This window comes from Tursiops truncatus, chromosome 6, assembly GCF_011762595.2.
Source record: "Tursiops truncatus isolate mTurTru1 chromosome 6, mTurTru1.mat.Y, whole genome shotgun sequence".
NCBI lineage: Eukaryota > Metazoa > Chordata > Mammalia > Artiodactyla > Delphinidae > Tursiops > Tursiops truncatus.
The window spans coordinates 105247073-105263238 of NC_047039.1; the positions used below are offsets into that span (position 1 = coordinate 105247073).

The 16166-nt window shown below is 34.6% G+C and overlaps 1 protein-coding gene across 6 annotated transcripts in view; it reads right to left on the bottom strand.

Annotated features, from left to right (window-relative positions):
* Nucleotides 1-439: 439 nt before the first annotated feature.
* The window catches only part of SCAI (suppressor of cancer cell invasion), a 145001-nt gene continuing 129274 nt past the window's right edge, over nucleotides 440-16166 (bottom strand). For all 6 annotated transcript variants that reach the window (XM_019949278.3, XM_033858588.2, XM_073806595.1 and 3 more), the window contains one exon: nucleotides 440-10044. In XM_019949278.3, coding sequence (XP_019804837.1) covers nucleotides 9898-10044 — 147 coding nt within the window. In that variant the 3' untranslated portion in view covers nucleotides 440-9897. The remainder of the gene's footprint in view (nucleotides 10045-16166) is intronic.

The window sequence follows — 16166 nt, forward strand, 5'->3', positions numbered from 1 at the left end:
AGCCCACCACATTCATTTCACTAGCCACTAATGGGCCTCCAACTTTTGACAGATGAAGAAAGTCCAGAGAGGTAAAACTGCCTTGTACAAAATTACAGTACAAACTGGTAGCCTACGTCGGGTCTCGACTCCTTAATGCCAACCAAGCCAGACATTCCACATTGAAGTTGCACATGTTCTTGCCCAGACCCAACACCAGCCTGAGGGCCAGCAGCTTCAACCCAATCCCCTGAAACAATCCCTCCCTCAGTGTGTCCCACCTGGAGGAGGGCAGGGAAAAAACCAAGACTAGGACGCAGCAGAAATTTACAAACTAAAACAACAGCATCAAATCCTCAACCTCAAGACTGTTTCAAGTAACCGAGGAATTATCTGAAAGAAGCAAACCCTATCAGTTTAGCCCTTATGTTGTCAACAATTCTGAAGAAGTAGCAAAAACTTTAAGCAAATAATGTTTATTTTTATATCGATGATACACTTAATATATACGTGAATTCAAGATACAAAATTCATTTACAAGAGTTCACACCTGATGAATGTAATCACATTCCTAGAGAGAACATTTATCAATGCAAAAATGTCTTCAATACACTGACAACAAAAATCAAATATTCTGTAATCTTGTTATTCAATAAACATCAAAACAATGTTTAACTCTCCATCCTCTACTATTTAAGACCCCTCAAGGTGGTAGGCACCATATAACAGAAGAAAACATTGGAAAAGACAAGGGCCTACTGAATCTGCTCTGCAGAATCACAGTGTTTACTCTGATATTCATTTACTTAAGTAGTGAAAGGCTTGCTATCCTTTATGACAAATCACGTACCATACAAGAGTCAAAAGTGATGATCAAGAAAATAAAATGTTTTGATAACTTCTCAATTTCTAAAGTCTATGACATATTAGCCGTAACAGACAAAGCAGAAAAAGGCTGCTGAAAAGGAACACAATAGGAAAACATCCTTAAGAGTATGTATGGCTTAAGCAATTTAGAAACACAACAGGTAAGACTTTTACAATACCACAGTTGTTCAAGTCAAATGATATTGACAATATAATTTTCCCCCTTAGTCATTGGTGGTAAATAGCCCCTTCAAATTTAATTCTACTGAGAACACATAAAACTAGTGAATCCAAATGGTTTCTTGTCTCACAGAGCTGAGTTGATGGATTTTGTTCTAAAGTATTAACCCACAATACCCAAAATTTAATACAAATGAGCAACAAGACTACGTTTCAAGGATTACAGTGATTTGTGAATAGCTAGATAGGCAACCAAATAGCTTCATTATTTGCACGACAGATTAGCAGCACTTGGATAAGAACTGTTACGTGAAAATTATTGTGCTTCAACCTCTCAAAGAGAGCTAATAAATATACCTCTATAATCCTTATAGTGTTACAATTCTATAACATTTCAGTTACAGACAAGCACAATTTTTAAAAAGTATTTCACACCACTAGGAAATCAAGTAATTATATTCTCCAAATGTAATTTCTGCTATGATTGAAACAAGTGCATTTCTGCCTAATATCCATAATATAGACAATAGATTCACCATTATTTTCAGGGAAAAAAGACCAAATATAACTTATTTTAACTCCTATTTGATTATCTTAACCTTTAGTGATGACTTGAATAAAGAAAAAGGTATTCAACCTTACAATGGAAACTACTCAGAGAAAATAATAATGTGGCCTGAAATGACAAAATTCTTCAGAGCTAAGTAGGAAATGATTTAAAACTGCTTCATCACATTCAATGATTAGTGAAACCACTATTTTTACTGGTGCTACACAGTGAAGATAAACCTATTTGGATAAATTCCTTCATTTGTAAACTCTACTATGAAAATGGTAGGACATTGCATCTGCCTTTCCTATTACCTAAGACCTTTCTACTTTGACAGGAAGAAGCCTCCAAAATGTATCTCTTGATTGTTGAGTGGCAAGGTTTATTAAAAACAACAAATAAAAAACAGCTGGAGAACTAGTCACATGATCTATGTGATGAAAAGAATGTAACCAGATAACTATAAAAAGTCACAAACACAAAGTCCTAAAATATTTTACTGAACGATTGAGTTCTTTTTAATAAAAAAGAAACAAAAGTTTTTTTAAAAACTCATTCTGCAAGAAATAGTAAATAAAAATTCTCATTGCCCTAAAACATTTGAAGCAATTTTTCCTGCAGATTTTTAATACATTACAACACATACCTATAATCTTAAAAAAAAGTCAGTAACATGCAAAGAAGGGTAGGAATAGATTTTTTAATTTAAATAGTGTTTATTTCTATATGTTTGGAAATATTTACTCTTGGGATTATCATATATGATCATTTCACATTTTACAATGGTTTGATGTTTGAAAATATCAAACCATTTTACTGATTTGATGTTTGAAAAGACTTATGGGTCAAATTGTAATGTTTACAAATCTTAATTTTCAATCACAGATAAGTGGACATTCATGACAGTTTCAAAAGAGAAAAGAATATTAGTAATATAGGGCTTCCCTGGTGGCGCAGTGGTTAACAATCTGCCTGCCAGTGCAGGAGACACGGGTTCAACCCCTGGCCCAGGAAGATCCCACATGCCGCAGAGCAACTAAGCCCATGTGCCACAACTACTGAGCCTGTGCTCTAGAGCCTGTGAGCCACAATTACTGAGCCCACGTGCCACAACTACAGAAGCCCACGTGCCTAGAGGCCGTGCTCCGCAACAAGAGAAGCCACTGCAGTGAGAAGCCCGCGCACCGCAACAAAGAGTAGCCCCCGCTAACCCAACTCGAGAAAGCCTGCGTGCAGCGAAGACCCAACGCAGCCAAAAATAAAATAAATTAAAAAAAAAGAATATTAGTAATATAAAATTTTAAATAATGTTTACTGCATACCTAAAGGAAGGCTAGCTATAATTCCCCATCTCATTCTGAAGTGACATAAACACTCATTCTATTAATCTTCATTCCATAAGCCTATCAGAAAAGTAAAAAAACTCAACCCTAAAATTATCAATGTCTCAATAAACAATACTACACCTAAAAAGATGATTGTCTTGGGATGTAGACTGGAATTGTTCACCAAAATAGGAAAGTATTCCCAATTTATAGTCTGTTCTATGACCAAATTCAGGCTTTATGATTAAGTGAATCTGGAGTGCAGAATTAGTATACCTCAAACTGCTAAAAAACTCTGAAAGCACTGTTCAAATATGTTTTTTAAAAAATCATACTGTTTAGAATAGTTTGATAATTTAAAATATAACTTTAAAAAAACAAATTAACAAAAATATTTTTAAATTAAGAAATGGTGCTTCAGTCAGTGATTAACAACGTTATATAGAAATGGAATTCTTCTTAAAAGTCAATATTACACCAAACTAAGTTAAAAATATCAATTTTAGCTTAAGAAAACATTTCATATCTACAGAATTCCAAAGGAAATATTTCTATGGCATCAACAAATTAGTTACACTTGATTTAATACATTTATCTTTACCCATTTAAGGGCATGTCCCCCTACATCATCCTGACATCCTTCCCTTCAATAGGTGATTGATTCCATTCACACATCAATTATCCTTCCTTAAACACAAGGCATGTTTAATAAATCTCTGTGTTCAAAAATTCAGTGAAGCTGGGACACAGTGTAATTATTATGTTTTGAAATTCTCGTTTGAGGAAGATGAACTGCCTTAATAAAATTGTTTTTTAAGGTAAAGTGGTCACAGTATCCAGGAAAGAACTGGAGGTACAGCATGAACAGGTATAAAGTATCCATGTCTAAGACTGCAGGAGAATAGGGGGACAGAGGACTTGGTTTTCTAAGCAATTCTTATTTAATTGCAACCTGACTGTTAGAGAGTCAGAGGTCATATTCACAATGTCAGTCTCATCTACTACACTTCTAAATGCTGCTGCTCTCCTCAAATCAATGTCCACATTAAGCATGAGTCAGTTCCATGAATTTTAAATAGCATAACATCTGCTCTGCTACTCTCCAGTTGCAATAAATGATTTGGTTACTAAAACAACTCTAACATCAGACACTATGAACGTTTTCACTGATTTTCTCAGAAAGAATACATCACCAAATTTTAATATGTATTTAAGAAAAAGGCTATTACAACTTTATTTAAAATTTAACATTGTAATTGAGAAGTGTCATGAATACTTGGCTGACATATTAAAAATACAATGAAGAGGCAAACGTAACATTTTGGAGGACAGTAGAAATGACTCCTGACTTTTCTCTTTAAGATAATTTAAAATTGGATCAGATAGATTTAATCTTCTGAAGAATAATGGGGTAAATAGTTGTTTGCAGTTATATTTTATCAAGCAAAAAAATAACCCCTACTTAATTTTTGTGGTGAATGTATTCAAGTGTATATTAAATATCTCCTACACTCTTCCGTGCAAATAAACATGCCCAGTGAAGACCCGAGTAACTGAATATTGATCTCTGTGATATTCCATAGGTTCACAAATTGGCACTGCACATATTTACTATCCTCTTATCCTCCCCTACCTGTCATTCTTGGTAGAGGTTTGAAGGCCCCACTTTTATAGCATGCCATGCACCTAATATTAAGAATCCTACTTCGTGTGTGAATGTATCAATTTGCAGAACACAGTGGTCTCATAGAGACAAAGAAATACAACTGGAGGCATTTTATTCACTGGAAGCATTTTCTCAGATAAGCATACTCATCTTTGATATGCAGTTCCAATTAGAAAAATCTCTCGTTAGAAATGCCAAGACAGGACTAAATTAATCACAGCTGCTGCAAATATAAAGGTTATCAACCTCTTGTTCCTCATTAAATTCGACCCTACCTAGGTAAAGCCCTCCTCTACCTAATGCTCCATTTTCTGCCTCACAGAGGTAAGATGAGACACACTGGTGAAAAAAAAATTGTTCCCAAATTAAACTGTGGTATCAGGCATTAAAATGGCAACTAGGAACATATTTCCCTACTTAAAGGACATTTTCCTACCTATTTTGAAATGTGATCAAAGTAATTTTTTCCACTGCCCCTTGATTCTCAATATAAATACATATGTTACTAAGTAATAATACCCAACTACAGGCAAGAAAATAAAGTACTAATATAGCTTAAGAACCTGCTGGTGTCTCAGTTTCACATACTTAGGTTTTTCAGGTTCATATCACTAATTTATCATCAGTTTAAATGGAAACTGGCAGATGATTTTAAAGCTAAGAATATCCAGCTTTCTGTTAAGATCTTCATGTCCTAATTTCAACTCCAAATTAGTCCATTTTACCCAAACACAAGCCCCTCAAAATAGAGGCTCACGATTGAGATACAGCCACAACCTAATTACAGCAGCATGAACAATGCCACCATGATGTCCTCACAGAACTTAAATAAATTCAGCCCACAATGGGTATGGGTATATAATATACACATACTGTATCTCTGCATACCATATATTTACAAATATGTACATATATACAAAAAGTATACACAGAGATTCAGCATCATGAAAATATATACATGCCACTGCAAATAAAATAAGAATTTCAAATAAATAAGGACAACAAAAGAGCCCTCAATGTAAATATCCTTAATACTCTCCAAACAAACATACAGGAACATATACACCCAAAATATCACCAGGAGATTCATACCATTCATATTCCTATCAAATCTTTTTACTCACTTAGGATGGGGAGGTGGTTCTGCATCACAGGCAGTAGCCAAGTTTGCAGACCTTAGTACCTTACTATATTTCCTGTCCAGAATATTCTCTGTATATCAGACTGATTACAAGTCTCTGGATTTTTCAACAGAGTCCAAAACCCTTCTAAGAGACAGAAAGTTACTAACTCACACAGGTCAGAGATTAAACTTGGAGAAAAATGCTAATGAAAGCTCTCATAATTAATATATACATTGGATTTGTTGCTTTTCCCTTTACCTCAAAGAAATTCAGTTCAATCACCACCTAATCTGTCTCAGGGAATACTACTGCAAGAAGAAAACAAAGCATAGTAGCCACAAGTGAGAAAAAATAAAACCCAGATCCTTTACCAGGAAAATTTCAGTCACGACTAGATTGCACTTTGCTTTTATAATCTCAAAACATTTCAACTTGGTAAAAATATAAAGGGTACAATAAATTCTATGTGCTTTGAGAGGTTTTTGAGAGCACCACTTCCTAGGAAGAAAACACACACACACACATACACAAACGATATACCCTGGCTAAAATCAAAGATAAAATGTCTGACTTGTGGATTTTTTTATAAATAATAAATTAAAATTTGCTGGGGCTGATTGATTTACTGGTTTCAATATTTGATATATTAAAAAAATACCATAGCTTTTGTGCCAAAATATAAATCTCTAATTATTCCTTTCTTGTTCATTATAGAAAGCAACCTGAGCTACTGGAAAGACTGGGCTGAGATTAGGAGATTTGAGTTTTAGTTCTAGCTCCATCTTTATGAAAAAAAAACTGAGTTTTTTGGGGTCTCAGCTTTCTCTTCTGTAAATTAGGGAAGATAGTCGCTTTATCAACTGCAGAAATATACGGACAAAGAAAGAGAAAACAATTCCATTGTGCTTAATTTTGTTTTGTATATAACTGACTTCTTGCACTCTTACACTATTTTGTTTACAGTGGTTCTTAGGTGAGGTGAGACACTGTATCAGAATCTCCAGGGGGGAGTTTGTGCAATTTGAAAGCAAAGAAGTGCCCTTTCCCATTGTTTTGCTTTGTTCTTAGTTCCAAAATTTAAATTTCTATGAATTCTAAAAATGAATAAAGGGTTTAACATTTTAATATTCATAAAGGGGAGCAGTATATATTGAGAAAATAAGATTCTCTGCCATTGCCATCTTGAGCCCATTGAGTGATTGTCCTTTTTCATTTCCTCTTCCTCAATTAAAGTAAGGTCTTAAAATGTAGAAGCTGGGTAATGGATATAAAAGTTTCATTAAACTCTGTGTATGTTTTAAATTTTCATAACAAAAAGTTAAAAAACAACAACAACAAAGGAATACAAGTGTTTGCACAAATGTAAGGCCTACCCCGATCACTCACTGAAACATTATTTTCTGCCTAAAAACAAACGAAAAATTTCCCTTGCCACGCTCTAAATTTTCTTCATACTATTTAAAACTTTCTAACATAAATTTACTTATTTTTTATATTTATTGCCTGATTCCTCCTACTAGAATATAAGCTTCATGAAAACAAGGACTTTTAAGTCTACGTTGTCTGTTTCACCAATGCCTAGGACAAAATCTGGAGTATAGCGTTGCTCAATACACATTTTTTTAAAGGCATGAATGAAACAATAGTTTAGAATTTTCCAGCACAGTCTTCCTCTCAAGATTACTTTAGTTCACTTTAAATTTTTAACCACCAGTAAGGAATTACACTACTATTAACTTGAGGAGCAAGGTCATCATCTAAACACTAGCTGTGAGTTCCAAGACCCCTTGTTCTTAGACAAACATGTTACTAATAACAAAAGCTCCAATTTCTTCTGGAGATTCTCTCTCTGAACTAGTTTCTACAACAACTAAGTGGGACCCAGATATTTTCTTGAACAAAAACTAGGTAAAAAGGATATAGAAAAGAAAATGTTGTGTATACTAAAATAAGGGAAACCAATTTTCCAGGTGGCAGGGGTGGGAAAATCAATATCTTTTGGAACCAAGAGTTCAAATTATAGAACCACAGAATTGGACAGAACCTTGGGCCAATGCCTTCATTTTACAGATGAGAGTGCTAAAAAGCAGAGACATGAAGACACTTGTCAAAGGGCATAAAGCTAGTTACCAGGAAAGCCAGGATTAGAACTCAGGTCTCCTAATTCTCAAGCCAGTGTTCTTTATGTTAATCAAGTGAGGATAAAGCTCAGGATGATAAATATTATTTTAAGCATCAGAGAACAGGAGAATATGTGTTGCTAGTACTGGCACAGAACTTCCAGGGAACTGAAACAAGAGGTCAGATAACTAAGGACAGTCTATTGCTGTGGTTCAGGTGAACACTGTTAGGAAAGCTATGAAGTTTATTAAGGTACTGGGGGGGGAAAAAAAAAGGAAGGCAGTCTTTATCTGATAATAAAAACCCACTAGCAAAGGAAATCTCTCTCCAGGGTAACTTTTCCAAAGCCTTCTGAAATAATGTTTAAAAGAACAAACAAAAATGACTTTTAAAAAATTAATTAAAAACCCCACAAAGTCTCCCAAACCCAAGAACAATAACTTCAAGACTTCAGATGAAAAACCAACAAATTGGAACACATATATGAATAACTTAGACCAAAATAATTCTGTATGTTAGAAATAAAAACCAAGTTAAAAATATTACAGTAAAATTTCCCTAGGGACATAGGAAAGAGGCACCAAAAGCAAACACCTCATTTCCCCTGGGACTGCCAGAGGTAGAGTTGTGAGCCTGCACAGAAAATTAGGTAGAAGGGCTTTTGATTCAATGATTTCTGAACTTGAATGCTGGGGAGTCAAAAGAGGGGAAAGAAATCATAGCTAGTACCTGTAAAATTATGAAGGGGATGAAAGGGAAGAAAAAACACAAAAATCTTTATATAATACACTGAACCCTATATAAAATAATAAAAAACTTGTGCATGAAATATAAAATAGTAAATATAAGGAGTTTTTAAAAACCTAATTTCCAAATTGTCAATGCAAAAGCAACTTCCATTTTAATTATATAACAATTCAGTTACCCTCAACTAAAATTAGTAACAACTCTGAAGTTTCATAAATCTGAACTAGGCAAAAAGATTACAAACTCTCTACTGTATACCACAGACCTCAACCTAGACAGTCTTTAAACTTGATCTCATTAATTAATAAAAGTTTAAATGGAATTCCTATGGAAACACTGTATTATGAAAACGACAACCTGATTTTTTGACTGAAAGATTTAAAAGTTGTTCTTTTTCACTTCCAGCATTCAAAGAATACAAAGAAAACAAAATATGCAAACATATCTCATGATAACACAGGACTCACACATTCCAAATGATATGTATCATCTCAAGACCTCAATTAAAGATTCAGCTTTTCAGCTGCAAATCAATCCTATACAGTTACTGAAACTTTGACAGCATTTAAACGAATTAAATGCTTTTAAGAACTATCTTGGGCTTCCCTGGTGGCGCAGTAGTTGAGAGTCCGCCTGCCGATGCAGGGAACACGGGTTCGTGCCCCGGTCCGGGAGGATCCCACATGCCGCGGAGCGGCTGGGCCCGTGGGCCATGGCCGCTGGGCCTGCGCCTCCGGAGCCTGTGCTCCGCAACGGGAGAGGCCACAGCAGTGAGAGGCCCTCATACTGCAAAAAGAAAAAGAAAAAGAAAAAAAAAAGACCTATCTTGATTAGGCTTCAAAGAATCACACATTTTTCTATCTACTAACTTGGAATGAAAAGAAATATTATGGAAGGGCTCTGTTCTTGATTCTTAGTAGTCCATGCTGGCTAGTTTCATATTTGTGAACAATTACATATTTTCCAAATCCACACATTTAAGGTCCAAGTATAAGAGTTGGGTTTTCCTCATTATACAAAAATAAATGATTTACTCTTCTCAGGGTGAGAATAGTGACTATATGAGTGTAGGATCAGATGTTAGAGGTAAGTATCCATACCTCAAAACCAAAAAATAAAAATTCCAAGATTGAGTTTTTAAAAGACCTGAAACATTGTATTTTAAAACAGTTACCCTAAAAGTTTGAACAATTTTTTTCAGCTTGTTTTTAAAATGGTGGTCCTAAATTGAAAAATAAAAACTAAATAACACCACTATGTGTCTGTCATCACATTAGAAAACTGCACCATTTAAAATCTGTGGCAAATGAAAACTTGTTTCAACAGAGGATTTTTGTTCTAATAGTCATCTATGGTATTCTCAAGGAACACGTTTCGCACATCCAGAATGGATGCTAATTCCAAAATGTGCTTCTGGAGGTGAGGGTTCTCCACTGTTTCATCCCTTGGCAGTTGTGGATATGATTCTGGATAATTTCGTGTTTCCTGGTAAACAAAGAAGAGAAAAGTCAATTTTATAGTTTAAGGAAAGAAAATTATACACATTTATATTACTGTTAATATGAACAGTATTAAGAAGTAACTTAATATGCATATTTCTCCTTCATATTGGTAATATATTTGTTGAACATACGAAATTGCTGACATTTGACCATTTTGACCCCAAAAATGATATGTTCATATGGTTCAACCCAATATATTCATTTAGTGAGTTATTTCATGAATATTTACTGGGGCCTATCATTTCTGGGAACTATGCTATATTGTGGAAACCATATAATTCCTATTTGCTGGGGGGAAAATCCTAAAATACACAGAATTTCAACAAGTATTTGTTAATGAATAAATAAATACATGTTTCAGTAGAAATTAAAATGAGAGAAAAGACATGGGAAACCCTGAAAAGGTCAAATTAATGGGCCTGGGCAATTAATTATAGGAGAAGGAGGTGTCAAAAATGACTAAGATTTCAGGAATGGATGACTTGAAAGAAGAGTTGAGAGCTACTCAGAGAAAAAGAGATGTAAAGGAGGAGATAATTTGGGGATAGTATAAAGTTTCAGGTTTTAGGTATATTTTATTTAAGGTAATGGGCTATACAAAGAGGACAGCCCGTCAACCAGAATTTGAAAATTCAGGACCGTATCTCAGAAGACAGGTTTGAGGGCTTCCCTGGTGACAGAGTGGTTAAGAATCCGCCTGCCAATGCAGGGGACATGGGTTCAAGCCCTGGTCCAGGAAGATCCCACATGTCGCGGAGCAACTAAGCCTGTGCGCCACAACTACTGAGCCTGTGCTCTAGAGCCCACGAGCCACAACTACTGAAGCCTGTGCGCCTAGAGCCCGTGCTCTGCAACAAGAGAAGCCACCGCAGTGAGAAGCCCGCGCACTGCAATGAAGAGTAGTCCCCGCTCACCACAACTAGAGAAAGCCCACGCAACGCAATGAAGACCCAATGCAGCAAAAATAAAATAAAATAAAATAAATTTTTTAAAAAAGAAGAACACAGGTTTGAGCAGTTTATGTCATACTATATACTTATATAATATATACACTGATACAATCTACATGAAGATAAATATTAATAGCCATGAAAATGGATGAGGTTTCTAAGCATATTAGCAAAGAGAGTGAAAAAAAGAGTCCCTAGAAAGAGAGATGAAAGATCAGGGGAAAAAACAAAAAAAGGACTAATAAAAGAAAAAAGAAAATAGTTTTTGTAATCACATGGACGCAAAAGAAGAAGACAATTTCAAGAATAAAGTGATTCTCATTTGGAAATTCTTCTTCATTTGGTACTTTCTATAGACTACAATTTTGCCACATACTTAAAATTTACTGAAAAAATAAATTACCATTTTTCTATACATCTAACATGATGGTCCATATATTAAAAGGTCATTTCTATCTCTCTTGTGCCTGTAGGCCTCAGTAATTACATATTACAGAGACTAAATTCTCATTTTACCACACTAAATACTATGAGGAGTGACAATAATGAAAAGCTCAAAAACCCTAAAAAAAGAAAAGAAACAAAAAACCAGGAACTGCTGGGGGGCTACTGTAAACTGAACAATTCTCTCAGCTCACACAGGGCTGGGACATGTTTGAATTCTGACCAAACACCCCAAGGGTGGAGAATATGTGTTGAAACAGTGGACATATAAAAGAGACCCCAGAGAAATCATGCTTCTTAGTACTAGGCTGAAATAAATCTACATCTGTATGTTAATGCTACTGTAATAAATCTGCCCTTAAAAAGCTTAAAAACAAGCCAGGGAAAGGTCAAAAAGATGTTCAAGTAATTTAACTCCTGCCAGAACAAAGCCCAACGCTCTTTAAAGACAACAAAATAGAGAAATCAACATCGGAAAATTCATAATGCTCACAGTTTAACAGAAAATTACTAAACATACAAAGAATTAGAAATATGAGACCCCTAACCAGTAGAAAAAAACAAAAAAAGCAAACCTATAAATGATAGAGAATACAGTATTTGTAGGTAAAGACTTTAGCTATTATTATTCATTCAAGAACACAAAAGAAAACGTAAATATAATGAGGAGAAAAATGGAAAATGTTATAAGAACCAAAAAGAACTTCTAGAGGTGAGAAAAATGTAATCCCTGAAATGAAAAACTAAATGGACATAGGATTAAGAGCACATTAGACACTGCAAAAGAAAACATCAGTAAAGTTGAAGACAACAGAAACTGAAACACAGAGAGAAAACAGACATTTAAAAAAATGAAGAGCATGTAAATAAACCTTTTTTCACTTAAAAAAAAAAAAAGCAAATCATTGACCTGTAGGACAATATTAGGTTGTTTAACATATATGTAATTGATGCTCCAGAAAGAGAAAGGGAGGAGTAGAGAAAATGTTTGAAGAAATAATGGCCAAAAATATTCTAAAATATATTAAATATCTTGATATTTAGATAGCTCTAAGATGCTCAATAAACCCCAAGCAGGAAGAAAGCAACAAAGAAAAGCATATCAAGGTAGTACATCATAATCAAATTGTAGGAAACCAATATAAAGAGAAAATCTTAAAAACAGCCAGAAGAAAACACACATTACACATTGTAATAATAGAACAATTATTCAGAAAATCAGTAAGGCTATAAAGAAGTTGAACAACATTATAAGCCAATGAGGCCTAACAGACATTTATAGAACCCTTCATTCAACAGTAGCAGCATATATTGATACATTCCTTTCAAGTGTCCCTAGAACATGCACCATTATAGACCACATTCTAGACAATAAAGCAAGTTTCAATAAATTAAAAAGATTCAAACAATACAAAGCATACTATTTGACCATAAAGGAATTAAATTAGAAATCAGTAAGATATCTTGAAAATTCCCAAAATTTAAACACTAAATAACATATTTCTAAATAACACATGGTCCACAAAACACCAGAGTGAAATAAATACTGTTTCAGATAAATAAGCAATGAGAGAATTAATTACCACCAGATTTGCACTATAAGAAATGATAAAGGAAATTCTGTGGTAAGAAAAATGATACCAGATGGAAGATTAAATCTAAAGAAAGAAATTAAGAGTGCCAGAAATAATAAATATATAAGCTTTTCCTCCTCATTAAAATTTTTTTAGGAATTCCCCTGGCGGTCCAGTGGTTAAGACTCCACACTTTCACTGCAGGGTGTGCGGGTTCCATCCCTGGTCAGGGAGCTAAGATCCCACATGCTGCATGGCGTGGTAAAAAAAAAAAAGATAATTGACTGTTTAATGCTATGATAACCACAAAGTATCAAATAGTATATATCATACTCAAAAGTCAAATGACAATAATAGTAGAGACCGGGAGGGAGAAAATGGAAGAATACTATGTTAAGATAATTACATTAAATGTAAAGTGATATTAAAAAAGCAAAACGAGATACAGCATAAATCTACAGCGTTATTAAAATAGAATTCTAAAACAAAGAAAACCTCAATTAAGTCAAATGAAAATGAAGGCAGGAGAGAAAGAAAAAAGGTACAAACTGCAGCCAGGACAAATAGAAAACAAATAATAGTATATTTAACTCAAACTATATTAAGAATTATACTTAATTTAAATGTAATTTAAAACTAAAAATGTCAAGTACAAGGTAGATATGGTCAAACTAGATAAAAAAGCAGGACCTAACGCTGTTGAAAAGAATTCCACTTTAAATATTAAGACAGATATAGGTTAAAAGTAAAAGAATAAAACAAGATTTTCCATACAAACACAAACCAGAAGAAAAGTGGTATAGTTATATTAATATTGCACAAACTAGATTGCAGATCAAGGAATACTGCCACACATAAAGACAGTTCATAATGATGAATGGGTAATTTCAACAAGACATAACAACTCTAAGTATGTACAAACTCAATAACAGCTTCAAAATGAACAATGAAAAAACAGCTCCAAAATGAGAAACTAACCAATTCACAAGTATAATTAGAGGTTTAGATACTTCTCTATCAGGGATAGAATAAGCAGACAGAAAATAAGTTAAGAATATGGAAGACTTGTGGCTTCCCTGGTGGCGCAGTGGTTGAGAGTCCGCCTGACGATGCAGTGGACACGGGTTCGTGCCCTGGTCCGGGAAGATCCCACATGCCGCGGAGCGGCTGGGCCCGCAAGCCATGGCCGCTGAGCCTGCACGTCCGGAGCCTGTGCTCCGCAACGGGATAGGCCACAACAGTGAGACACCCGTGTACCGCAAAAAGAAAAAAAAAAAAGAATATGGAAGACTTGAAGAACACTATTAAATATACTTGGAACATCAAGCTGAATTGACATTTATACATCACTCCATCTAATAATAGCAGAAGCATACATCCAGTAGCATGTATTAGAATAGCATCTAATACATAGTCTTTTCAAGTGCAGAAAGAATCTTCACCAAGATAATTCACATGCTGGGTCATAAAACAAGTCTCAATAAAGTTAAAAGTATTGAAATCATATAACTAAAGCAGTTAAGCTTAAAGGGTAGGTGCTTGTACTAGAAGAGAAAAAGGTTTTCAATCTAAGTTTTTGTGTTTTTTTTGCGGTACGCGGGCCTCTCACTCTTGTGGCCTCTCCCGTTGCAGAGCACAGGCTCCGGACGCGCAGGCTCAGTGGCCATGGCTCATGGGCCTAGCCGCTCCGCGGCATGTGGGATCTTCCCGGACCGGGGCACGAACCCGTGTCCCCTGCATCGGCAGGCAGACTCTCAACCACTGTGCCACCAGGGAAGCCCTCAATCTAAGTTTTAAAACAGAAATTAAAAAAAGCAAATTAAAATAAAATTAATTAAAAAGAAGAAAAATAATAAAGTATGAATGGAAATAAATTAAGTAAAAAAGAGACAAACAGTAGTAAAAAAAAATCAATGAAATTAAAAGCTGTTTATTTGGAAAGATCATTAAAACTAACAAACCTTTAGCTAGACTGGAAAAAAAAAAGACAGGAAACATTACCAATATGAGTCATGAAAAATCACTAGAGAGTCTACAGAGACTAAAAGGATAAAGGAATATTATCAACAATTTTTTGGCAATAAATTAGAAAATGACTTGCAAGACACAAGTGATTAAAACTAAGAACAAAATAGAAAACATGAATAGCCTTTGAAACTGAATTCATAATTTAAAACATCCCCAAAAGGAAAACTCCAGGTCCAGATGGCTTCACTGGTGAATTCTACCAATCATTCAAGGAAGAAATAATGCCAATTGAAAAGAAACTCTTTAAGAAATACAAGAGAATGAAACACACCCCAACTCAATTTATGAAGTCAGCACTACCCTGATAACAAAACCACATGAAGACTTCACAAGAAAAAATTAAATACCATACCATAATCATTCATAAAAACAGATACAAAAATCCAAAAGGAAATACTAGCAAAATGAATCAAACAATGTAAAAGGATAATACATGACCACAAAATGTGTTTAGCCCAGATATACAAGGTTCAATCAATGCTATTCACCATGTTAACAGAATTAATATATATCAGGATCAATTAATGCAGAAAAAAAGTATTTGACAATCTTTTATACCCATTCCTGATAAAAACTCAGCAATGGGAAGAGAAAGGAGCTCAGTCAACCTGAAAAAGGGTGTGTATGAAAAACTAACAATTAACATTATAATTTATGGTAAATGATTAATTTTTCGTTTAAAACCAGGAACAAGGCAAGAATATTCATTCACATTACTTCTATTCACCATTTTGCTGTAAGACCTAGCCCTGATAAAAGCACACACATACACAAAATAGAAGGCATACAGATTGGAAAGGAAGACGTAAAACTGCCTTTGTCTGAAGATGACATGATCGTGTAGATAGAAAACCTTAAGGAATACACAGAAAGGTAACAAAGCAAATACTTCAATTTAGCAAGACTGCAGGATACAGGTTAATTTATTATTTTTTTTTAAGATTTTTTTGATGTGGACCATTTTTAAAGTTTTTATTGAATTTGTTCCAATATTGCTTCTGTTCTATGTTTTGCTTTTTGGCCACGAGGCACGTGGGATCTTAGCTCCCTGACCAGGGATCGAACCTGCACCCCCTGCATTGGAATGCGAAGTCCTAACCACTTGACCA